Genomic DNA, 25,271 nt, shown 5'->3' with positions numbered 1-25,271 from the left:
TCTCATCCCTGCATTTGAGTGTCAGATACTACAAACAACTTCATTACAACCCCCCTGAACCCTAGTTTGTTTACTTTGAAAAAGCATAGCTGATTATAATGGGCAAGTCTTATAAAAATGTGAAATGAGTTGCACAAGAAGACACAATAATTTATTTATATTGTCGAAGCTAACAAATTATGACATCTTATCTTATATCTGAGAAAATGAACCCGTTTGTAATAATAGAGTGTGAATTTATATGAAATTCTAAAATGAAAACCTTTCTCATCTAAAAAATAGAACCCAATGTATTTTGATAGGTATCAAAAAAGTCAGCAAAAAAGGAAACCTGTGGCAGAATCATAACAAAAGACTTTGAGGCTAACTGATGACTTTGTGATGGTGGGTAGTCGAAGTGATGCTGTTAGTAGATGACCAGAGGGTGGAATGGAGGGGGGGCTGTTGGCCGGGTTACAAACTATTTCCTTAAACAGACTTATGAAAACCATACGGCACCGGGGGGATAAACCACAGGCCAAAACTCCCCCTCCATGCACACACACACACACGATCGCTCGCTCATTACCCGCCCCCTCTTCCAAAAACATACGTCAGGGCCCTCCCTCGTTGTCTCTCTGCTGCAGACAGTCTGCAGACAAAAGCTTTTCTAAGCAGAGGGTCCACAACTTTAGGGGTGTTCATGAGCACTTGCAAAAGTTATTGGAAAAAGAGGGCTGAACGTGACTAATGCAAAAGGACAACTAGTAGGGAAAAGGATGTTGGCAGAACAAAGGAGGCATAGAGATTTTTCTCTGAGAAAGATGCACTGTGCTGCATATTCTTGTCTTATCCTTGTTGTGCTGTTTATTTACTGGCCTCAGGGGACTTCTGGACAGAATTTGGAGGAGCAGGATGGCATATGCAATGCTGAGGGATGCTACTCCATTCATTTCCAACGCAAGAACTTTCGGGAATCTTGGAAGAGCTGCAAGGAGAAAGGGGGCAACCTGGCTACGGTGAAGCGACCAGAGGAGGCAACAATAATTCAAGAGCTGCTTTCTGCTGGAGAAAGACATAGTCCCAGACCAAGACTTAGGCTGTGGATTGGGCTTCAGAGGCAGCCTCGCCAGTGCTCACCCACTCGTCCTCTGAGGGGCTTCACCTGGATTACAGGGGACCAGGACACAGAGTACACCAACTGGCAACGTCATGAAGTGCAGGGTGCCTGTGCTGCAACTCGCTGTGTGGTCATTACATACAACACTACTGACAAAAGCAACAGTGACCAGAACAACTTTAAGTGGCTGGACGGTACATGCACGGCGGCTGTGGATGGTTTCTTGTGCCGCTACACGTACCGAGGGATGTGTCCAGCCCTGAAGAGTGAAGGCAGGGGACCTGCACTCTACAGCACCCCCTTCAACCTGCTCAGTACCCTGCTCACACATATCCCCTTTGGCTCTGTGGCCACCCTGCCTTGTCCAGACAGTGCCAAGGGAGACCAGTCTGTGCTCTGTATGGTACATGATGATGGTAGTGTTGGATGGTCCAAGGATGCACCGCTCTGCTCTGATGCTCCAAAGGACTTGTGTGAGCAGGACAATGGAGGGTGCGAACACTACTGCGTAAATGCAGGTTCTCATTATCACTGTGAGTGCTCAGAGAATTTCATGGTAGGGGATGATGGGCAGAGCTGCCTGCCTTTGGATCCATGCCACAGTGCTGACTGTGAGTTTGACTGTGAGGCCACCTCTGAGGGATACCGCTGCAAGTGTCCTGAGGGTTACCTTCTTTCTCAGGATGGTCAAAACTGCCTTGACATTGATGAGTGCTCCCAGAATCCATGTCCTCAGATCTGCGTCAATGCGCCTGGAACATTTGAGTGTCGCTGCCTAGAAGGCTACCAGCTGTCCGAGTTTGGGGAGTGTTTGGATGTGGATGAATGCAAGGAAGGCAGCTGTGAGCACTCCTGCGAGAACTCTCCTGGATCCTACGCATGTCTGTGTTATGATGGATTCGCTCTAGCAACTGATGACCCAGACCGTTGTGAAGATATTGATGAGTGCCAGGATACTGACTCTTGTGAGCAGATATGTGAAAACTATGCAGGTGGATTTGAGTGTCGTTGTGAAACGGGTTACGAATTGCAGCAGGACCAATATTCATGTTTGCTTGTTGAGGAAGAAACTGGGTATTACACAACTGCTGCACCGGCAAATCCAACGTCCCTCCCTTGGGACGGTGCTGGCTACACAACTGACATGCCGACAGATGACAATAATCCAGAATGGCTCACTGATGTACCAAACATTGATTGGCTTCCTACAGATTTGAGTTGGCTTTCAGAGATTCCAGAGCACCAGGACCCTATTACCTCCCAGGAACCTGATTGGATGGAACAAACTCCAAGTTCTCCAACATCTGATTCCCCAGTGGATGCTACAGCCTCAGATACACCAGCTGATTTAAACATTGAGGATGAAGCAAATCGTTGGTTAGACACCATCAAGATATCAGCTGCCATTGATGAGACAGTAGGAGATGAAGGTTCATATGACCAAATACCTTCAACTGCCTCAACACTTAGGCCAAAGAAAAAAGGAGGTTCTGGCAGGGTCACGCCTTCAACATCTCAAATGCTTGAGGGTAGTGTGCCATCTGCTGCCAGCTCAGAGCAACATCCAGATGGCAGGAAGAAGCATGATAGAAGCTGGTTGCTAGTGGCACTACTTGTACCTCTTTGTGTCTTTATTGTGGTCATGCTAGCACTAGGTATTGTGTACTGCACAAGCTGTGCTGTTGAGCCACGCAACAAATCTGTCACAGACTGTTACAACTGGACCAACTCTAAACCTGCAAAATCAAAGAATGCAAAATCTCAGGCTTGAAAATTTTGCAAAAAACATTATGACTGTTATAAAAACAGCAATTCCCCAAAATGTTTTCAGTTCCTCATCAAACATTGACTTCACTTTGGTATTATGCATCTTAAAGGTTTCCAGTAACATATTTTGATGAACATGGTGGATTTTTAATCACAGCATCGACAGCTTGTTTCCAATTGGAACAAAGAAGAATGGTGGAAATCTTAATGCAAGCACATACATTTTCATTAGGATATACTGTTTTTGTGTAGGTGCTATTGCAATAGTACTGTACTGTAGTACTGTAACTCATAAACCATAAAGTTACGTAGAGCTTTAATCAGAAAGTTTTCAGAATGTATTCTTTGGAACTGTTTGCTTTTTATTCATATTTTTCAGCCTGCATTGGACAAATATATGTAGCTGATATGAAATAATGTTTTGTTGTCGTTGTTGTTTGGATTGAACAAGTTTGCTACTATGCTCATATCAATTTTTCTCAACTTATTGAAATATATGCATTTGAGATGGCCACACTGCTCAGTTACATGTAACTTGACACACTGAATTTAGAGTTATAAAAGATTTATGAAAAAATGTAAATAATTATTCTTTTGTTCCAACAGTGTCTTAAAAGTATTACTTTTGGTCGAATATTGTCACAAAATGAACTGCAAACATGATCTACTGTGACCTGCAGGTTACTTGCTTTAAATTTGTATAGAATGAGAATGATACACTATAAAACTTAAAACACAGAATCAGACTCAGCTTTGTTAGAAAACCAACAGTGAAACTAATAATTCAGCTTGCATTGTGTTACAGCGCCCCCAATTGGAAAATGTGATATTTAAAATACAATGGTTTAAAGTATGTTTGCAGATGTGTGAAGTCAGTTCACAGATCTCATACTCTGCAGATATTTGTGCTGAACTGACTTTGAGGACCCCTACTGTAGGCTGTCACATTAAGAATTTATCTTTTAAAAAAAAAGGTTTATTATTTCATTATTATTCTCAATATTAAGTTTTAATGATTTAAGTATGTCTACTTTTTTCACTCTCAAATGACAATTATGTGTTATATTTAGTTTTAACAGAATGTACTGGTAAGTTTCAAATACATTAATTGATATTATAAACTACAACATTATTGATGTAACATAAACAAATAAGACAGAAAATAGATCATATTGTGTATTTGATCTCATAAACCTATGAATTTCATATATTTTGTGTTTTAGATCAACAAGCTATTTTATGTTTATACAAGTATTTAAAAGCTGTTTCCTTATTAATATAGAATATGTCAAATATATAAAAGCTTGTCATTACAATAAAATCCATTCAAATCATATTTATTAAAAGGTAGCCTACAAATTAGAATGAGAACATATACAGTACCAGTCAAAGGTTTGAACATTTCTTTCTTTTAACATTTTTTTTATTATTATTTATTATCTACATTGTAGTCTAATATTAAAGACATGAAAAAAATAAGCGATAGGTATAGAATCCTTTTGTTAACAAAAAAAAGTTGTTTGACTAAACATTTTTTTTTAACTTTAAATTAACCAGGCAAGCCATGAAGAACAGATTCTTATTTACAATAACAGCTTGGCAAGTAGCAGAAGCCACCTGAGAAAAGGGTACATCAAAAAAGGTAAGGAAAAAATTTAATGATTGAATTATTATTCCTTAATAAAGACAGTAAAGGACTTTTAGTGTAGAAACCGGAAATCGTGCGGTTATGGTTTGGAAGAGAAGAGGAAGAAATAGTCACGTGTCTGAAAATGGCAGACTCCAACAACAGTGATGGGAGGAAAGAGGCTAACAGTAAAGCCTATAGCTTCGGAGGAAAGCAGTCTGGAGTCTCAGCAGAGCAGGTACTGGCTCATGTATACAGCGTACCTTTAATAAACCCACTGTGTAGTTATTTACACCAGGGTGGGGTTTATTTACAGCGGCGCAGCAGCTGTCAGAAACGCTCCGTTAGCTAACCGCTTCCTCAGCTAGCTATAGACACAACAGATCCTTATGGGCTCTTAAAGAAACCTCTAGTGATAATATTATGAAACAGAGTAAGTACGGTAGTAATCAAGATGATATGAGCGCATTTTATTGTTACATATGAGCACCAAAATATTGGATACACACAAAAATCTTTATATGAAACCTCTTTACAGAGATATTTGGTGTCGGTCTCACCATTGGTGCAGTAACAGCTTCTAAATGCATTTAAACAATAATGGCTATCCTGATGATTGGGCATGAGACACAAGTTCAGCTTTATCTCAGGTTTGTCTCCCTCCAGCTGGCCACCTTTGATGAGAATATCTAGTGTTGATGAAACAGCCTTCCAAAGATAACAGCGCAATATTATATATTGCAATATTGAATAGAGTGCTTTAATAGTGTTTTGGGTTTGTGTCTATATGAAAATTTAAAGTTTGCCATGGCTGGGGTTTCTGCTGCAAGCCATGTGTCAGCTTTGGCCCCTATCTTGCTTTAAAACATGTCTAGTCACTTATTTCTTGGGTTGATAAGACCAAGTTTCCAAAATAAGATCTTAGACCACTTTAACTGGCAAAAATTTTAATATGATGCTTACACAACCAATTAGTAGTAGTTTGTTTTCTATAATGTTTGTGGGAAAACCCAGCACAGTCCAGTGCTTTAATTAAGCAAGACATACTATTTCCGCTGCTTTGTAGAACACATAAAATACAATTTTTTATCTGAAGAAGTCCAGTAAGGTCCAGGTGGGCCTATTTTTTATTTTCCTATTATATTTGTAAATGTTGTTCTCTGCACACTAGTGAGACCTGCACCCAAGTTTTTCACTCACATGTACACCTGTCACCTGATGTGACAATAAAAATCTTGAATCTTGAGGTGGCTGTACATAAGTTAATTGCCTTACATTATGATGACACTTAGTAAGTAAACAAATACAGCTGATTATTTTGTTTTACAGCTCAAACCACACAATCTTCCATAGGTGAAAAAAAGTCCATTTGGGAGAATCTTTCTGTAGACACACAATATGTGTTAAGACACCTTCTCATTTGTTGTTTCTTCTGCAATCAACTTTATTTCAAAATAATTAATCCTGCATTTGGTAGAGTAACTGTGTCTACTGTCCAGGAAAGATGTCTTTTTATTAGGTTTATGAGTATTGCTGTGAGGATTTGAGTACATTTAGTGACAAGAGTGTTTGTGAGGTCAAAATGTTTGAGGATCGTTAACTCCCTAGCTCCCCAACACATATCATGAGTTTTGGATGAAGCACCATAATTTTACAGAACACAACATACACATCCATAAACGTATGCATTTTAATCTGTTTAGTGTATAACTGTATGTAAATGATGAGAAATCACTAATATTTTATAGCAAAAAAATATGACATGTCCTTAGATAATTTTACATACCTGTTTAACAAAATACTTGCCAGTGTATTTGTGTAATAATTAATTTAATGCATTTGTGACATGTTTTCTCTGGCAGGTGGTTGCAGGTTTCCAGCGATTACGGCAAGAGCAGCGCAGTATGGCCACAAAAGCAGCAGAGTTGGAGATGGAGATCAGTGAACACAGGTAATGTTACTAGTCTAAGAGGAAATGTCTATTGTGTAGAAGATATAAGGCTACACCATTTGTACATCATATTTAAATCTTGTAAAATGTTGTCATGTGGTTACCTCATGTGCGTAATTAAGATGTAATTAAGACAAAACACTTTCATTTCATTTTGATCTCAGTTTTTCTGTGATGGTGTACAGCTCATATGTTGGCCACATTTTATGATGATGTACTTTCATTATGCTAAAAGCATTTCAGTGCAGATGGAGTGTTAGACTGTTTTTGCACTTAATTGAGGGGTGTTCTATTTTACTGTCTGGCATCTCATTCTAAATTTAGTACCTTGTTTCTTTCCTGCAGTCTTGTGATTGATGCACTAAAAGAAGTTGACCCATCACGGAAGTGTTATCGGTTGATTGGAGGAGTGCTGGTTGAGAGGACAGTCAGCGAAGTCCTTCCAGCTCTGGAAAATAACAAAGGACAGGTAAAATGCATTAAAAAGGAGGTCCATTATTATACATGTTTTATTCTTTATGTTCATTGAGGGCAACAAAACACCACAATTTGTATCAGTATTTATAAAATTTGACTGTTTATGTAATATTTGGTATACACAACAGAACCTTACATTTCTTACATGCATACTGAAAATGATCTTGGTAAAGTGTGTCTGTTGCCATTTAGGTGTTAATATCAACAAGTATGAACTGACATTTTGGAATTGTATACATTTTGGGAACAATCAAATGGGAGCGAGTGTATGATACCTCTATGACATGTTTTTTTTTTGCTGGATGGGATGTCTGTATTACAATTTGCAGCACTCACCCCACACTTGCTAAAATAATTTGTTGTACTAATTTTAAGCTTTTCTCTTTGTTCTTTAGATCTCTAAGATAGTGGATTCACTTGGGTCGCAGATGCAGACAAAGGGGAAAGAGCTGAATGAATACCGTGAACGATACAACATTAGGATAGTGGGAGAAGACGAGGCAGCAGGGAAAGCTGCTGTAACAAAGCGAGAGAGTGAAGGAGGAGGCTCAAAGGGTGGGGCAGGGGTACTGGTGTCATAGTAAAAATGTTTAAAGATGTGTAGATTGCCATGGTTGCATGTTGTCCCCTTTGTATGTACATTATCATTTATTTTTATTAACACAATAAACAGTTTATTCACTTAATTACTCTTCTTTTTCAATGTTCACATGCTAGTATATTGCAAAACAAAAATAATGCCTTTTTCAGAGCCTTAAGCAAATGGGAATATCTGAACACTGGCTATGCAAATTGCAGTACTGCCTACTTTGCACTTGTTTTTTGTCTTTTATGTTGACTAATAGGAGTAAATGATCAGACCTAATCACAGATCAGTTTGCTTACACTGAGACACCTAATACAAATATTATAAGCCAAGGAGACTTCCTAGTCATAATATTTTGCTGTCCATAATTTGACTTAATCAAACCAGTTATGTCCATATTTCTATGGAATCAAGAAAAAATCTAATAGTCCTTTTTGTGGAAAAACAGAAGGATTTGATTGCATGTTACGAGGACCACATGGCAATGCATTTTAGACTTACACCAGTAATACAAGCCGTAACTCAATTTTACTGGTAAAAATTCTAATTTAATCTCAATAATACATATTTTTGCTACTTTGCTCCACATATATATATTACAATAAATCATATTACCAAGATGACATATCCTTAATGTAATCTAGTAATGTTAACATCTATTTAGTTTTACTAGTACACACTCCAGATATGTATAATCACTAATAAAATGAATTCTGATTAGTACAAATGTCTCCTAGTTTAGTTTTAACTTGTAGAAATGTGTTTAAGAAATGTGCAGTTTTAAATCGCTATAATATAATTTTAGATATTTACAGTTTACAAAAAATGCCTTTTACTAGGACTAAATAGGAGTAGATGGCCTGATTAGACCTAATCACATAACAGTTCGCTTACACTCAGACTATTGATGAATATATAATGTTTGCTGTTTAGAATTTGGCTTAATCGCTCTCTGGAAAACAAAGTATGTCCATTTTTTATGAAAATAGGAATAATGACAATGGCAACAATAGAAAGTTATTTTGGGTTTTTTTTACACTAGATGGCTAAATATTGCTGTGAGGATTTGATTGAATAAGGTAAGGCAAGTGTTAAAGTTGGATAATTAGTTTCGGATCACAAAGGAAAATTTATCTCAGAGGTATAAAATACACTTATTAACAGAATTCTGCTGCTGTTTTTTTCGGGGAACTTTACTCGATTAGGATCGTCTGTGCCTTCCTGTCAATGCTTTTCTATGGAGATTATAGCACAAACACTGTGAGCAGCTGAAACAGGTTAAAGTAGAGGGCTAGTTCTGTTTGCGTGAATTTTAGGACGCGTTTAGATACAAAATGGGTTTTAAAACAATGGCAAAAAGTGTTTTCCGACGAGGATGGGATTCGAACCCACGCGTGCAGAGCACAATGGATTAGCAGTCCATCGCCTTAACCACTCGGCCACCTCGTCGTGTTCATAGCGCTGTATCGGCGAGCTTATGTATTACGTACTGCTTTATACGTATTTTATCTCCAGTTTTGAACAAATGTTATTTTTATTTCGGCTTCTTCGTGAATAAACGCCGATAAAACAACAGGGCTCTTTTACTACAGCTAGTTAGCCACTCTGCTAACCTACCCTTGTATCGTTAGCTTAACCTACACCAGTTAACCTACGTTAGTTAACTATAAGCTAACCTAGCTAAATAGTTATATTAGCGAGCTAGATAGCGTAACCTTATCACACCACACGTTTAAATTGGCTCTGAAGTAAATGCAAAATTAATGTTTTACCTGTTTCAATGAACTATAACGTGTCTAAAACTCAGCGGTTAGAATTTCACCTGTCTCTCAGAGTAATGCTGCCTTCTGCTGGTCATAAAGCTAACGTTACTTACCTATATACAGCTCTGGAAAAATTAACTTCAGCCTCGTAAAAAATTAAGAGACCACTTTAGTTTCTGAATCAGTTTCTCTGACTTCTGAATCAGTTTCTCTCGTGTTTTTTTACTTATAATATTTTCAGAGATACAGACCTATAAAGCCTTTCTGCATGGAAACACTACCAGGACCACATGGCAAGCCAAATTAGCCTAAAATCACGCCAGCGATAAAAGTCGTAACCAGTTTTACTGGTAAAAAATTCAAGATTTATATAATACTTATTTTTGCTACTAATAATTTCAGCTCTACAGATCTATTACAATAAGTCATATTACCAAGATGAAATGAATCGAATTGTAATCTAACTTTACCTTTGATATCAACATTTCAATTCATACTGATAAAAAAATTCCAGGTCATTATCTGCAAATCAATTCTGACTTATACAAATATCTCTAAATCTCTATAATTTTAGATATTTACAGTTTACAACTTATAATATTATATATCATAATATTATATATATATATATAAAACTAGAATTGTAGCATAGGAATTACAGTGTCGATATCTGGATATACAACTTCTACTTGAAACATTTTTTTAAATATCTGTAACTAAAATTTTTACTAGTAAAATTTAATTATATTTAAGAGTGTTCAATTCCATGTACAGCACCAGTGAAAAGTTTGGACAAGCCTAATTTTTTTTTTTTCATTATTTAAACATTTTCTGCCTTGTACAATAATACTACAGTTATCTAAACTCATAATATAAAAAAAATATTTACAATTATTTATTAAACAAAAAAGTTTTTAAAAAATGTGTTTATGGTTAATCCAAAACATTTAAGAACTTTGAAAGTATCCTCAGGTGCAGTAAAGACCATCAAAAACATCTTGAATAAGAATTTTTACCAGTAAAAACTGACTTAGTGTATCACTAGTGTAAACTCTTATTTAATCCTACTGTTTGTTACATGAAACTGGGAAAATCCTTCTTGTCTGAATTAGAGAAATCAATAGTGAATAAATCATATGTATAGGAAAAGACATCATCCTTTAACCATGGGTGTAAATTTTGTGTTTTTTTTTTTATTATTTAAACATTTTCTGCCTTGTACAATAATACTACAGTCCTCTAAACTCATAATATACAAAATTGGGTGTTGGGTGTAAACTGGATCGTGAGATCACAATTTCGTTCCACCTCATGTACCACATGTGATGCGAACGACAATAAAATCTCCTTGAATCCTTGAATGCTGACAACATGAAAGCATCAGACGTCCTGGGAAACAGGCAAACGCATTGTTAAATCAGAAGCATTACTGACATCCTGGCATCGTTTAAGTAATCTGACTTCCAGAACTGGAGAGTGTCGCATGATAGTTACAAACTGATAAGGCAGAGACAAAGAGGGCAAAGGAACTGTTGACTGCAACACCTTAATTTGCACAAATTGTACAATGGGCAATGTGACATTGGAGTCTGTCCCTGTATAACCTCAAATCAGAACAAGTTGGAACAATATGGAAATGTTATAAAAAAAAACAGTGTTTTTTATTTTTTTTATTTTAACTTTTATTTCACTATAGATAGTACTACTCCCCAAAATATGTCATGCTTTGCCTGTTATATACAGTACATCCCAGGATTTTAGGCCTGCAACATATACCAGAAGATATAAGTGGTGATGGAACAACAGATAATAAAGAAACTAAAATGCAAGAAGGCAAATAAAGTAATGATGAGCAGAACAAACATGAAATATCTCAGGTTCATTACAAAAAAAGCAATTGGCAAAAACTATACACAAAATATGTAAATTTGGGCCTACATGCCTACATATTATGTAATTTTAGACGTCTACCAATGGGCAAGCAATTTTTTCTTAAAATAAGCAATGTCAAAGCCTCAAAATGAGTGAAAGCAATTCAGGCAGATCTGAAAACAAGAGTCAAATTGCTTAAAGATTATTATTCCTAAAATAAGCAAAATAATTCAATAAATCACACTTACAATGCTTAGTAAGACTTTCATTTGCTAAGATTTTTTTTGCAGTGTTTACACTGTATGCAATAAAATAAAAGTTAAAGCTAATGTAAGAAACAATGTGTTTTGTTGTGTTTTCCATATTTTCCCATCATATTCAACCAGCTTGGTCATACTGCTTTTGTAGTTTAAACATATTGATGATGCTTCTAGACCAACCAAAAACATCACTCAAAACAGTCAAACTCTATCCTTGTAAAAACTCTTCTTCCTGCCTACAGACGTGACACAATGTTTAGACTGAGATAATTAACCTATAAGAGCTAAAAGTTTCCCATGATTGAGATATTCTTACACAGTAGTAGTTTTCCAGCTCCAGCAGAACACCTTCAGTTATGGAAAATTTCGAGAATTTCGAGAACTGCTGCCGACTCACTGCTCCCACCTACAGTGGTGGTCAGGAATTTCACTAAACCATAAAGGTTTAGTGAAATGCAGCATAATTATTTTAAAATGTCTTTAAATAATTATCAAATAATTAAATTTAGATTTTATTTATTTTAAAATAATTCTTGATTATGGTAGATTATACATTTTTTAGCAGGCAGGAGTTTTGATGCCAATTAATATTTCACCACGTGCTTTTAGGGTATTACTCACCCCTGTGAGTAATACAAGTAAGTCTGTCTATAGAGTGGGAGCAACACAGACAGCTAGACAGTAGACAGTTAACTAACTACTTTAGCCTCGTGGCTTCAGTGCAGAGGACACTTTGGGTGTTGGTAGATAGTTGGGGTAAGAAGGAGATTTTTTTATATTTTTTAATATTTTTTTTATTTTTGTATTTACCTTGTTTATTATAGCTTGTTGTGACTATATTTTATAGTAGCATCATATAGCATTGTATTATGTATTATAAAGCATATTGATTAATAAATACATAATTAAATGTATCGTGGCTGTTTTTTGGGGGGCGTGTTTCACAGATGATGACGCTAACAGACTGACGGGCGGTTCCTGTGCCCACGTAATGCTCAGGTCCCGTTTCCTAGCCGCGAATTTTGAAGCAGAGCACAGAAGACAGAAGAGAGCTGAGCCGTGGTGTGCTGCAGTTTATTAACAAATACTGAGTTATTATTAGTGATATCGCTGGAAATAGTTGTGGTATAGTTTTATTAAAATGGCCACTCCTCCTAAGAGAATATGCCGGAGCCCCGTCTTTAACAACAGCTTTGAGAAGAGAGTAAAGAAGATCTCTATCGAGGGAAACATTGGTGAGTCTGATTCACAGCGAGGGTTTATTTAGTAAATTCACCTAGAATAGCTAATAGTTAATGTTTGTTGTGACAGAATTGTAAGCAGTGATATTTAACTGTTATGCAGTTTTTTTAAAGGATTTTTTTGTAGATTCTTTCTTCTTTTGTGTAGATTATCTGAAGTCCCGCACTTTGTTTGGCGCCAAATACTCGCGGGTTAACCAGTTAGGTTAGCTAGTTTATCTGATTTCTTAAATTATAAGTTTCTAAATTTAGTTTTTTTCCAACTGGAGTGTTAAAACAAATAAATAAAGCTTAGCTTGTTGGCTAAGATACTTACATTTATTTACTTTTTCTTTTGTCAGTCTGTGTTTAGCTGATGAATAGCCGAAGCCACGTTTAGAACCGCCGAAATACAATAAACACTGTTTGGTATTTAACTATTAATTTACACGTTGCTGTTTTTCCAGTAAATAAGTGTTTAATACTGATAACTATTGCAAGCTTAACTAATACACTCACGTTTATTTTAACTAGCTGACATTTTAATGTCTGTATGTGATATTTGTGTTAGCTAGCTGATGAGTAGCTGAAGCTAAAAAAAATTTATTTTGTTCTTTTAAACTGCGAGACCTGAAAATATAAGCATTGTAGTTTATAATAACCCATAAGTCATAAGAGCCCAGAGCTATTTCTGAATATTGATACCAAATTCAAAATTTAATCAGATAAGTTTAGTAAGTAGCTCATAGTCACTGTGAGCACTGATGTTATGTTTCATAACTGGTATTTTGACATGTTCTATAAAGTTACTTATATGAAATGTTAATCACTTTAATTAAAGACTTCATATTTTTCAATTGGTTGGAGCAGACCTGCAGAATAAAAAAAAACAAGATATTTAAAATGAACCAGTTTGGCCTGCAGCACTAATTCAGCACACATGCACTCTATAAATAAGGTCAGATAAACAAACACACCTTTACACACTGAGGTTTATGATATATCAATTAGGAACTTTAGAAGTTCCTAAAGGCCTGTGACACGTCAACATAGGTTCTTTAGATAAAGAAGCAGGTTAATTAAACATGCTAACCAAACTGTTGTTTTTGAATAATTTTGTAAGGCTACCTACCAAAATCTCTATTGAAAATGCATAACAATGAGACTGATTTTAAAGTGTCTCAGAGTTTGTATTATCACTGAGTTCTAATTAGAAATAAGATATTTTTCAATGGTTATCCTTCTGCTAACTAGTGCAGCACTAATGTAAAACTTATCAACTATTTACAGTGAGCGCTAGTCAGACTAAATTGCTGTTTTTTATTATTTTATACTGTGCATAAAGAATTTTTATCATATCAAAGCAATTTACTGTTTTTTTGCTGAACAGCTGCAGGTAAATCCACGTTTGTGAGGCTGCTGGAAAGAGAATCAGATGAGTGGGAAGTTATACCGGAACCCATTGGGAAGTGGTGCAATGTTCAGACAACAGATAATGAATATGAGGTATGGAAACTGTGGTTTTGTATTACATAAGTAATGATTTTGGATGAGATGTATATGACATCAGTATAAATGTTTGTTTAAACTTGAAAATTGCATTTTCACCCACGTTTGATACAATTCCTAATTATTTTCTACAATTACACTCCTATTCTTTTAATATATTAAATTAAGCAACTGAACAGTATTTATGATTGACAATGTTGAGAATGTGATCTTTTTACACTTACATATCAATGTAATTTAACTAGGGGTGTCCAATTTTTTCAATAAAAGCTGTATGTACATTTAAATATACCTAAAATCTAACTTGATCTCTTTAGGAGCTGAGCACATCCCAGAAGAGTGGAGGCAACCTGCTGCAGATGTTGTATGACAAGCCCAGCCGCTGGTCCTACACTTTCCAGAGCTATGCTTGTCTAAGTCGTGTTCGTTCCCAGCTTCAGCCTCCCTCTGCCAAGCTGCAGCTCGCAGAGAAACCAGTCCAGTTCTTTGAGCGCTCCGTCTACAGTGACAGGTACCTTACAAATAGTTAATGTCTCACAATTGTAAAGCATATAAAAGTTAATTAAAGCATTGTAACCTGCACATATTTAGAGAACTGATCATATTTGTGCTACATGTGACCTGTGTCTGAATGTTTATACTTATATTTTTGCAGATATGTCTTTGCTTCAAATCTCTTTGAGTCTGGAGATCTGAATGAGACTGAGTTTGCCATTTATCAGGACTGGCACAGCTGGCTCCTCTCTCAATTTGAGTCTGAGATTGAGCTTGATGCAATGATCTACCTGAGGGCAGATCCTGAGGTATTTATAATCTTCTCAAACAGTAAACATAATCATTTGGGGCCACATTACATCAGAGTTTAGCATGTATTTTGTTTTGCAGAGATGTATGCAGCGTCTTAAATTTAGAGGAAGAGAAGAAGAACTGGGCATTCCTCTTGAGTACTTGGAGAAACTTCATTATAAGCATGAATGCTGGCTCTACAACAGAACAACACAGTGAGTTCTGTACCTACATATATGCATTCTTATTTTAAAATTCATGAAATGTTTGCATTGTTTCTTTGCTCAATTACTAAGTAATAGTTTTACTATAATAATATAGCATATTATCTTTTTTTATTTATTTATGTATTTTTGCATATGGAGTTGTACTTGTTCACCAGCAATGCTGTTATTACTGTTATCCTCAGGCTGGATTTTGAGTACCTGAAGGATATCCCCATTCTGGTGCTGGATGTTAACGAAGATTTCAAAAATGACAGAATTAAGCAGCAAGGAGTGATCGACAAGGTAAACGCATATTCTAATAAAAGTCTAAATAATAGTTTTACAACAGAATGCTAAATTCATGATTGTAATATTTTTATTATTATTATTCAAGACAAAAATTTGACATTTAAGTATTTCAGTATCCATTATTTATTCTATAATCCAGTAGATGTTTTAACATTCACCTGCCCATTGGAAGTGGCTATTTATTTATTTAATACATGGAATGTATTACCTTGCAGCAAGTTTGTTTATTCTGTTCCATTTAATTACAGGTGAATGAATTCCTGAGTACGCTGTGACCCTGTACAATCAAGCTCTTACTTCATTGGACACCTTGGTTTTTTAGGTCAACCATTTTAATCCTTAAAACTTGAAAATTCTTCAGATCCAGCTCAGGACAGAGAAGGCAGTTCAAATGAAGGCAGTTCATTTGTTTCAGGAAAAAACCAACCATCGTTACCTCCAACAGAAGCCTGTCTTTTTAAAAATCATGTCATGAATTTTAAACAAATTATTCATAAGATTTTTTTATACCATGGTTTCCATTTGTAAATATGTATTTATATTTGAGACATTACAACTTGTTTTACAGTGCTTTTTTTATTTTTTTAAATGTGCTGAAAATTTTTGTGGAAAATACTAAGGGTTGTTTTCCCAAACAGTGATTAAGCCTAGTCCTGGATGACACTTTTTTTTCTCCAATGGAAAGTAAAATGTAATCTATGACAAGCCTTAATCCCTGTAAGGGGATCCAAAACTGAGTGGCATTCAAAATGCTGTGTATTTTGTATTTGTACAATTGCAAAAGGCATCCTAAGAAATGGTGTATAGTGTGTGTGTGTGTGTGTGTGTGTGTGTGTGTATAGTGTGTGTGGAGTTGGTATAAATAAACATGGATGCCATAAACACGAACAATAAATTGAGTGTGTACTTACTGTATGGAGTCAACAATTAAAATGTAAAAAAAAAAAAAAAAAGTGTACTACTGAACATTTGTCTCCTAATTTGTAATTATTGGAGATGCATTACATACTTTGCACATAGCTGGGGAGGAGGCAAAGCAATATATTTATATATACACATACACACACACACACATATATATATATATATATATATATATATATATATATATATATATTTTAATGCTAAGAAGCCGTAACATGTATATAGCTCAGGGAAAAAATAAGAGACCGCTTCGATTTTGCTATTTATAGGTTATATATTTGAGTAAAATGAACATTGTTGTTTTATTCTATAAACTACGGGCAACATTTCTCCCAAATTCTGAATAAAAATGTTGCCATTTACATTTATTTGAAGAAAATGAGAAATGGCTGAAATAACAAGAAAGATGCAGATCTTTCAGACCTCAAATAATGCAAAGAAACAAGTTCAAGTATTAAGAGTTCAGAAATCAGTATTTGGTGGAATAACCTTGGTAATACATTTTCATGCATCTTGGCATGTTTTCCTTCACCAGTCTTACACACTGCTTTTGGACAGTTTTATGCCACTCCTGGTGCAAAAATGCAGTCTTAGCAGTCTTCTTCTTGATTATATTCCAGAGACATTTATATGCCATAACATTTTTAGTGGTCTCTTATTTTATATATGTGTATATATATATATATATATATATATATATATAGAGAGAGAGAGAGAGAGAGAGATGCAGAGCAGCATGTCACACACAAGTGTTCTGGTTTTAAAATGGCTGTTTGACAGGATTTTTAATATTCCTTAATCATACAATTTCACAGTTAGTTTTACTTCATTTTGTTAAAGGTACATAATTAACCAAATTATGTTTAGAATTGAAGGCATTCTCCACTATATTAACCTAATCCAGATGCCCAAAAGTTAGAGCTGAAATGCACACACTGACCATTGCAAAATTCTAAAGACAGACCAACGTATCTGTCATACTGATGTATATGAGAACCAAAAGTTTACAGCATGAACTCAATGTCTTTCTGGCTGTGGTTGGTTCTCCATTTTTTTTCCCCATGATTCAGTCTCCCATTCTGCAAGGATGGTATCTCAGCAGCATCATGCCATTAAAGAGGCTGGTTCTTCTAAGATGAATTCTCTCAGTTGAAGTGTGTCCTTTGGAGCCAAGTGAGTGTCCTTTGCTGAGCAAGCACTTCTCCGGATTTCCTTCTGTCCCTGTAGGAAGTGACCTTTCAGTGCTGTTCATCAGATGCAGACAGCTTCTTGGGTCTTATTTGTGTTTTCTGTATTCATTTTTCATCTTGCACTATTTCTTTCTTTTGAGTTTTTAAGCTTAAATGCTTCACCTCAGAAATATTATTTTGCTTAGTGAATATTATCTTCAAACAAATAATACATATTACAATATTTGTCAAATGTTCTGTGTTATGCAGGTCAAAGATAAAATAGCATTCTTTATTTTCCTCCTTTGACCCTGTTTTTCAATGATCAACACTCCACAGGCCCACCACAGAGCAGTAGGATGTTGGGTCATTCTCAGCACTGCAGAGGCAGTTAAATGGTGGTGTTGCACTGGTAGAAACAAATCAGACAGCAGTAAAAGGTTAGGTGGGGGGCAATGGATAGTGGCTCAGGATTAGAAAAAATATATATATCAATGAGTGTATAAACAAATGAAAGGTCATAATGTAATGCTTGATTATCGTACATACATGTATACAGCATTTAAATAAAGATTTTCCATTAAAAGGAAAATGTATATTATACACCTAGGCTTAATCATTATCTGGGGGCAAAAGTTATAGAATGGTAAAAGTTTAGAACATGATACTATCCAATGTCAGTGTGAATACAAAATAAAAACAAATTCTCCACAGCAGCTCATTGCGTGAAAAGGAAATAGCAAGACCTATCCAGGACACAACATGAATTTCAGCTTTTATGACTTTTTACTTCTCATACTGTGAATATGATTATCATTTATGTTACAAACGCTCAAGTGAATATTGTGCCACTTCTTCTATGCAGCTAATTCACCACCTTTAACCAAATCTGAATTCTTTTGACTCTGCTCCAATATTGAACTTTCTGACAAAATATAACCGCACTGTTAACATGCATCACCATCTATTGATTTCCCATGGGTTCTCCAGCTTCCTCTGAGTCACACGAAGCCAGCTTACTGCATCTTACTGCAAACTGCTGCTAAGACAATATCAGCTAACAGCTGACAGACCTTTGCGGTGCACACAGTAATAAGGGAAGAGAGGGGCATGTCCTGTAAGAGTGAGATCCTGTAATTTCTAGGATTTCAGACCAAAGATGACTTTGGTGTCCCCTTGATAATAGTGCCAACATTTAGAAACTGCACCATTCAGGAGTGTCTAAAACTACCACCTGACTACCTAGTCACCCTTAACTTGATTAAGTCTAATGTGAAGTTTAATAATAAAAAAAAATGCTGACATGCTAAATGTAATGGGACCAGTATTGTGTTCCATGACTTTTGTCATGCCCTGTGAAAGATAAACATACTTATTGAGTCTCTTGCATTGAATGTGGGTGTGATTTAAGAGTCCCCTTTCTGTTCCCATGGATAGTTCTAGCCAGATGCCACTGGTCACAATCATTCCCAACCACTACGCTGTCCACTGTATACCATTCCTGGTACACATGTGATACTGTGCATGGACGAAAAAGCATAGAATTTAGGAAACGGCCACCCACTATCAAGCCTCCAATAAATGATGTTGATGCTTTTTTTTGTTGAATAATTGAATGTAGAAAAGCATGGGCAGCACAGTCTCTCAGAAGAGAAGAAAAGACAGGTTAAGCACCTCTGCTTGCAGGTCACAATTTTTGTGTTTCACCCACCCCATATGTTTTAATGACAGCTCATTTTTCATTTTCACCTCTAAACTGTCTTTTCATATCTTGTGTTTGTTTCCAACAGTTTTCCCTGCGCTAATATTGACATTTTATTTTGCCACAGTAATTGTTTTTTTTTTATGCTGTATTATAAGAAGGTGGGGTTACACATACGAATGAAGTGATTAACAGCCTTGGCTGGAACAGACCTTCTACGGGACCTTTCTTTTCAGTACATGGAGTACCCTTTCACATTAGCATTAGCCTTTCACATCTTGTAACTGCTGTATTATCTAGCATCTTCAGTTCATTTTGAGTGCAATTACTGAGTGGTACAAATATATTTTTCACCAGTTTTTTGATATCACTCAAATGTAACATAAGTTGCCAGGCAACTAAAGATTTTTATTATGTTAGCATAAAATAACTAATGTGAACTGGAGTATTTGTAAATTATTCTCTGGTCCAAATACCATTTTAACCATTGTATTGTTTTCTTTTCATTTTTACCGGTACATGCTAACTCTTGCACAGCAGCTCATGGGTTTAACTGGGCCGTAGTAGCTTTGGTTTTTCTCAGCGGAAACAAAGCTGAGCCCTGGTACAGTACATAAATGTAAATATAAACATTTTTATCATAAAACATATGAACCACACATTTAGCGTTAAAACACTACACTACATCTTCTGGACAAACTGGAACACCCATGGAAACTCTATGAAGCTGTTGACACTGATTAGGGAGAGGTTATTGAGCAGGTCTATCTAAATCTCTGTTCTCTACTCTGCAGACTCTGCTTGCACATTTGCCAACACAATTAACAATCTTGGATTAATTTCTATAGGACAGAAAGAAATGGCACATGGGTTGAATTGATAAACCATTTTGTTGTATATCATGAAAAGTAAAAAAGTAAGTTATATTCTGACTTATACTGACTGTGAAAAGCAATAGAATACTTGGATGCGTTTTGAGTGGGTTGAGCGACATTTGTGCCAATTTACAGAGAAGTGTTTCATGACAGTCTATGTTGTTAGCAATGTTACTCTAACATCACCTGCCTTGAAGTAAAAAAAAAGCACATGTCAAATACTAAAGTATTTGGTGGCTGATTGACTGTATTTGGGGTCAGGGACTAATTATGCTCATTTGAATCGTCACCACAATTTTCCTTTTACTGGGTGACTTTTAGAGAGGGTTGTATTGTCCCTGTTCAATGAAACTTAAGTATCTCTATTTTTGTTGATTTTTAGTTTACTACATTCTTTGACCACACAAACTTACTTATACACTGTTAAAATTTCTTTATGAATGACCAATATTTTTTTTCAATATTATCTGAAAAAAACTCTTTACCTTAATATCCATTTATAATTAAAAATAGTTTTATCTCTCTCCTGTAAATCTGCTGTTTTGGAGATACATGTTTTTCATTAGACAGCGACAATCTAAAGTTGTCTTTTGTGTACTATACTATACTATATTGATCGACTTCATGCATTTCATGTATTTTGTTCTAGATAGATTGATAGATACTTTATTGATCCCGAAGGAAATTAGGAAATTCTAGTGCTGGTACTTAACGGTGACTTCCCAGATTTCAGTTATTACACATAAATCACACTGGTATTACAGAATTGCATTAAAGTCATGTTAGGCACATGTGTGATAAAAACATTAAGGTTAAAATATAGTAAGTTCATCTGGTATTTCAGCCAAATCCATTTACAGTACATCATATCATCTTATCGTCACATAAGTATATATTTCAAATTGTCCTACAAATCATGAGATCAGTGCAAGTTCAACTATAATTGCAGTTTTGCTGTAAAGGTGTGGCAGGTGCATGCAGTTCACCTGCAAATTAAGTGAGAGACTAAATGGCTTATAACATGTTAGATATGGATGAAGTAAATCCAAATCCCTTCTAGACTTCTAGACACATTATCCCCCCATGAACTGCACTGCACTGTCAAGACCCTTTACCTACAAGGCTGAAACAAGTAACACACAGCATGTCAAAGTTAGATATTTCTGGTGCATGTTTTGGGCGCAGTTTCTGCACTGTGCTTGCTATGCTATTGCAGTAAAATGAAGTATCCTGTCAGGAAAACACATTATAAATTTACTGGCAAGTCTTATAAGTGACAAATACCAAACTTTACTAAACCAAATGTTACTCGTTACAAACAGTGTAAACATTACTTCCAGTCCAGTCATAAGGCTTGTTACCCCGAAGCAAATTAACCTCTACTTTTCTTATAAAGACAAAAATAGGCGTAACCAGAGGGCGGGAGCTGGTGAGCGGCGTGCCGGTGTCCAATCGCCTGCGCGGTCCGATGTTTCCTGGCGTTAAATCTTAAAGCCCTCCCGTAAACCAACCTTAACGTCGCATGCTTTCGCTCGAGTAGCGTGCGCTCGGACCAATCAGAGCCCCCGCTGTTACTTTGCCCTCCAATCATCTTCGTGCATTTTGAACAGAGGCGGGTCCATACAGAAATAGAACGAAGAGGGGTAGGTTGTTAGAAAGTTAATGGCTTGGGGGAAAGAGAATCTCTTCTCGCTTCGGGAGAGTTTGAGGATTTTTCTGAAGTAAAACGTGATCATTTTGTAACGATACAACCCCAAAGAAAGCGAAAGGACAACGTTACCTTCACGATATAAACATCTTATTTAGGAAAGTATGCAGGATGCTGTAGCCGGGACGGCAATGCTGACGGACGGCTTCGAGGACGAGATTGACTCGGTGACTCCGCGCTCCCCTGCGCTGGGGATGGGGGTTGGAGCCACACCAGGAGCCGGACTGGGAGGCCTCGGCATCGGCGTCGGTGGCAAGAAAGTGCGGCTGTTTGGCGAGGCTGGCGGGCCCGCGGCAGCAGACAGACTCGACTTTAAACTCACAGCGGCCGCGGTTCTCTCCTCGGGCCCCGGATCCGGCAGCGACGAGGATGAGGTTTCTGAGGTAAGCTAACGTTAGCTAGCTAGTTAGCTTAGCTTATCTAGCGTTAGTTTAGATAGATAGCTAGCGAAGTCTCCCGCTAGCTAGCTAGCTCAGCTAGCTGTTAGCTAGCTTTGGCTAACTGTAGCTCGCTAGCTTAACTAAAGCTAACTAACCCAGGGTGATGGCAGAGAGAGTCTGGCTGGCTGCTTAAGCCACCAAACCCTAACGTCGCCTGAAATTTAACCCTACTAATTAGCTAGCTAAACATTATAGCTAAAGTAAGCGTTGTTGTCTGCTTTAATAAAGTGCATTTTTGGCACCGCCATCCTCTTTAAGTGTGACATTATCTGAAGAATTCAACACGGCTCAGGGAACCCACGTTGCCAGTTGCGTTTCCAGATAGCTCGGGTTGTGGCAAGTTAGCCAGCTAGCCACTTAGCTAGCGTAGCTATGCTACAACTAGCAGAGTCCTGTGACGAAGGCTGCGATTTGGGCCTAAGCAGAGCAGCGGGCAACGCCATAGCCTGAGACTTCAGTTTTCGGTGCCGTGTAGTCTGGCATCCACAACTTTGTCAGTTGCTTGTAAGTCCAGGTCGTGTCGTTTATAACCCAGCGGTAATTTCCTAGCTGTGCAGAGCTTTCAAGAATGACAACCTGCAACATATTGACGCCTCCGGTTGGGATAAACGTCGTTAGCTTCGCGGCTAGCCGCTTCTGGGGCTAGCTATTAGCTAACCTACGTAACTCTAAATATTAGCGAGCTCGTAATGTTGACTAGCTCGGCTTATCGCTCGTTAGCTGGCAGTGAGCTGAAGCCCTGTGTTTTCGTGCTGTAACAGTTGTCGACCTGTCGTTATATAAAACTTAAGGTTTACTAATCTCCGCTGTAGCTAATATAGGAGCTGTGTTTTTACTCCAGACTCCCGACTGTTGATAAAAATGTACACCATGTTGCAACATTCTAGCTACTTAGCCTAATGTCAACATTGTGACTGGATAGGAAACAGATTTGGCCATATATACAGGACCTAATTAGCCACGAGATCGACACACATTAAACCAGAAACTGATGTTTTCTTTATGTTCTGAAAGTAGTAACTGATCAAAGGTGGTGATCGGATGTTTGGGCAGCGGTCATCATGACTCTTCTTGGTCATGTCACCACTACTGTAGCCATCATACTGATTACTGCACTAAAAGATAGCTAAACCTGATATCCAGATGATAATCTGTTACCTAGTTAAATATTTTATTTTTGTTTTTGTCGCTGATCCAGAGGAAACAGCCGTAAAGAAAGATTGCAGTATTTAGCTAGAAAACCCTTTAGCTGTAACTGCATAATTCTGGATTCAGAGTTAAACAATTTTAAACTCTTTCTCAGTGTAGGAGAGAAACTTGACACAGTTAAATAGGCAACTTTCAACTTTTTTGTCATAGTTCACATCTTATTTACTATCTACTTTTTTACATTTACATAAGCATTATTATTTATTTATTTTTAAACTTAGCACAGCACTAGGTCATGCGTTTTATTAAACGACAAAGATAGACGCTGCTATGTCTCAACTAAGATTCACATGCTGTTTTGGAATGGAACCAGTCAGTTTGAAATGTATGTAATATTAGATTATAGATACTAAGCTAGTTGATGTAGAGACACACCCACACACACACACCAGCCATGCTCCCAAACATGCACCAGTTTTTCAGGGTTGCACATGATTTTTCACCCATTCTGTTTGTAGGATAGGGGTGTGTCTGTTGCCTTTTATAACTTGTAATGGGTACCACTGTCCCATCTCTTGTGTTGTTGGTATTTTGTTTGGAATTTGGGGGAGGGGGTATTGAAAAGGGAGCTGACATCAGCCTCAGGTAGGGCCCAGATTTCCAACAAGAGCCCCTATTCACTCTACTCAGCTTCTTTCATGCTGTCTCCTGCATTACACTGTACTTTCTCACAGAGCACTTTACAATTGTCCAAACTAAAAATAAATTATGTAGAATTTATATGATTACTGTTTGAGAGACTGGGGCATTATCCTCATGAGGTTACTGACCATTTTATTGCTGATATGTGTTGTGGTCGGAATCTTTCTTGTAGTATTTGTCAAAACAATTTAAAAACCTTTGTCTCTGTTAAGAAAATCTATTGAAATCTTATTAAATATGAAAAAAAATCACACTTAATATCTAACTAATTGAATTATTGAATGGCCTGGACATGGGATGAAGAAAATTTGTTAGATATATAAAAATACTTTATTTCTGTCTTAATGTAAACTGACTTATCTGATGAATTATGTGCATTTCAGTCTCTGAGGGGTGCACTGTGCTGCTATCATGTTAAAGTTGACCAGTTTAGTTTTAAATAACAAATAATTTATTGCACACCTAAGAGTGGGTTGCACTAGTTAATTGCTCCCTGTAGGATTGACAGACATGCTGAGGGAGTTATGAAGAGGACATGCAGAATTATAATAAAGTTTGAGGATCACAGTTTCAAAACACGTAAACACTTGCTGTGAGTGGGCTTTACTAATAGTCAGTTTATGCAGTATCAACATGTAGTTATAACGTTCGTTGAGACCTAAGATTGTACACAATAAAGTTGTCAAACTTGCAGAAGTTTTATCAATTGTATTTTAAAACTTGTATAGGAAAGGATATTGCATATGAAGAAAAATACATTTAGAAGTACTGTGCGTAATTCAGTCAGGTTAAGAGATGCTTCACTGTGGTGACTGTCAATTTTAGATTCTTAATAAAGTTACATGTTTAAATATATAGACTGTTATTACCAAATGTTGTCAGTAAAAGTCAGTCTAATTTAAAAATATGTGCCTAAAATGTCAATTTAGGCAAACGTTAAAATTTGTTGTTTGCAGCTTTTACTCCAATCTTGGATATACAGAGTGCATTATTAGTATCATGACATGCTAAAATGTGTCTGATGACTTAAGTTAGAATCTGATAAATTTCTGTATTTTTTTAATATCGAAATTCATATCTAGAGCAGTGTCAGTTTTTCCCCCAATATTGTGCCGTCCATATATTTAGGCTGATGTCATTTATTGTTTACAATGAAAATTAAGTACTGTA

The 25,271-nt window shown here is 36.5% G+C and overlaps 4 protein-coding genes and 1 non-coding gene across 10 annotated transcripts in view; 4 read left to right on the top strand and 1 right to left on the bottom strand.

Annotated features, from left to right (window-relative positions):
* Window positions 1-593: 593 nt before the first annotated feature.
* Window positions 594-3,469, top strand: cd248b (CD248 molecule, endosialin b). Its single transcript, XM_007244529.4, has one exon. It carries the CDS (start codon window positions 759-761, stop codon window positions 2,868-2,870), a length of 2,112 nt encoding a protein of 703 aa, XP_007244591.2. The 5' UTR covers window positions 594-758; the 3' UTR covers window positions 2,871-3,469.
* Window positions 3,470-4,587: 1,118 nt separating this feature from the next.
* LOC103029369 (prefoldin subunit 2) lies at window positions 4,588-7,605 on the top strand. Its single transcript, XM_007244530.4, has 4 exons — window positions 4,588-4,731; window positions 6,356-6,444; window positions 6,790-6,913; window positions 7,317-7,605. Exons 1-4 carry the CDS (start codon window positions 4,639-4,641, stop codon window positions 7,500-7,502), a joined length of 492 nt encoding a protein of 163 aa, XP_007244592.2. The 5' UTR covers window positions 4,588-4,638; the 3' UTR covers window positions 7,503-7,605.
* A 1,269-nt stretch (window positions 7,606-8,874) lies between these two features.
* Window positions 8,875-8,956, bottom strand: trnas-gcu (transfer RNA serine (anticodon GCU)). The gene has a single exon. It is a non-coding gene; the product is annotated as a tRNA-Ser (tRNA).
* A 3,436-nt stretch (window positions 8,957-12,392) lies between these two features.
* zgc:110540 (deoxynucleoside kinase) lies at window positions 12,393-16,327 on the top strand. Its single transcript, XM_007244531.4, has 7 exons — window positions 12,393-12,637; window positions 14,013-14,128; window positions 14,449-14,642; window positions 14,787-14,934; window positions 15,017-15,132; window positions 15,327-15,426; window positions 15,681-16,327. Exons 1-7 carry the CDS (start codon window positions 12,544-12,546, stop codon window positions 15,705-15,707), a joined length of 795 nt encoding a protein of 264 aa, XP_007244593.1. The 5' UTR covers window positions 12,393-12,543; the 3' UTR covers window positions 15,708-16,327.
* Window positions 16,328-21,720: 5,393 nt separating this feature from the next.
* The window catches only part of ankhd1 (ankyrin repeat and KH domain containing 1), a 34,808-nt gene continuing 31,257 nt past the window's right edge, over window positions 21,721-25,271 (top strand). For 3 of the 6 annotated variants that reach the window (XM_049466179.1, XM_049466176.1, XM_049466175.1), the window contains exon 1: window positions 21,722-22,193. In XM_049466179.1, coding sequence (XP_049322136.1) covers window positions 21,915-22,193 — 279 coding nt within the window. In that variant the 5' untranslated portion in view covers window positions 21,722-21,914. Of the gene's footprint in view, window positions 22,194-25,271 lie in introns of all 6 variants that reach the window. The other 3 variants (XM_049466178.1, XM_049466177.1, XM_022676179.2) reach the window with 2 other exon arrangements.

Source organism: Astyanax mexicanus, chromosome 17 (genome assembly GCF_023375975.1).
Source record: "Astyanax mexicanus isolate ESR-SI-001 chromosome 17, AstMex3_surface, whole genome shotgun sequence".
Taxonomy (NCBI): Eukaryota; Metazoa; Chordata; class Actinopteri; order Characiformes; family Acestrorhamphidae; genus Astyanax; species Astyanax mexicanus.
The sequence above is the reverse complement of the archived record's forward strand: the minus strand, read 5'-3'. Positions and strand labels throughout refer to the sequence as shown.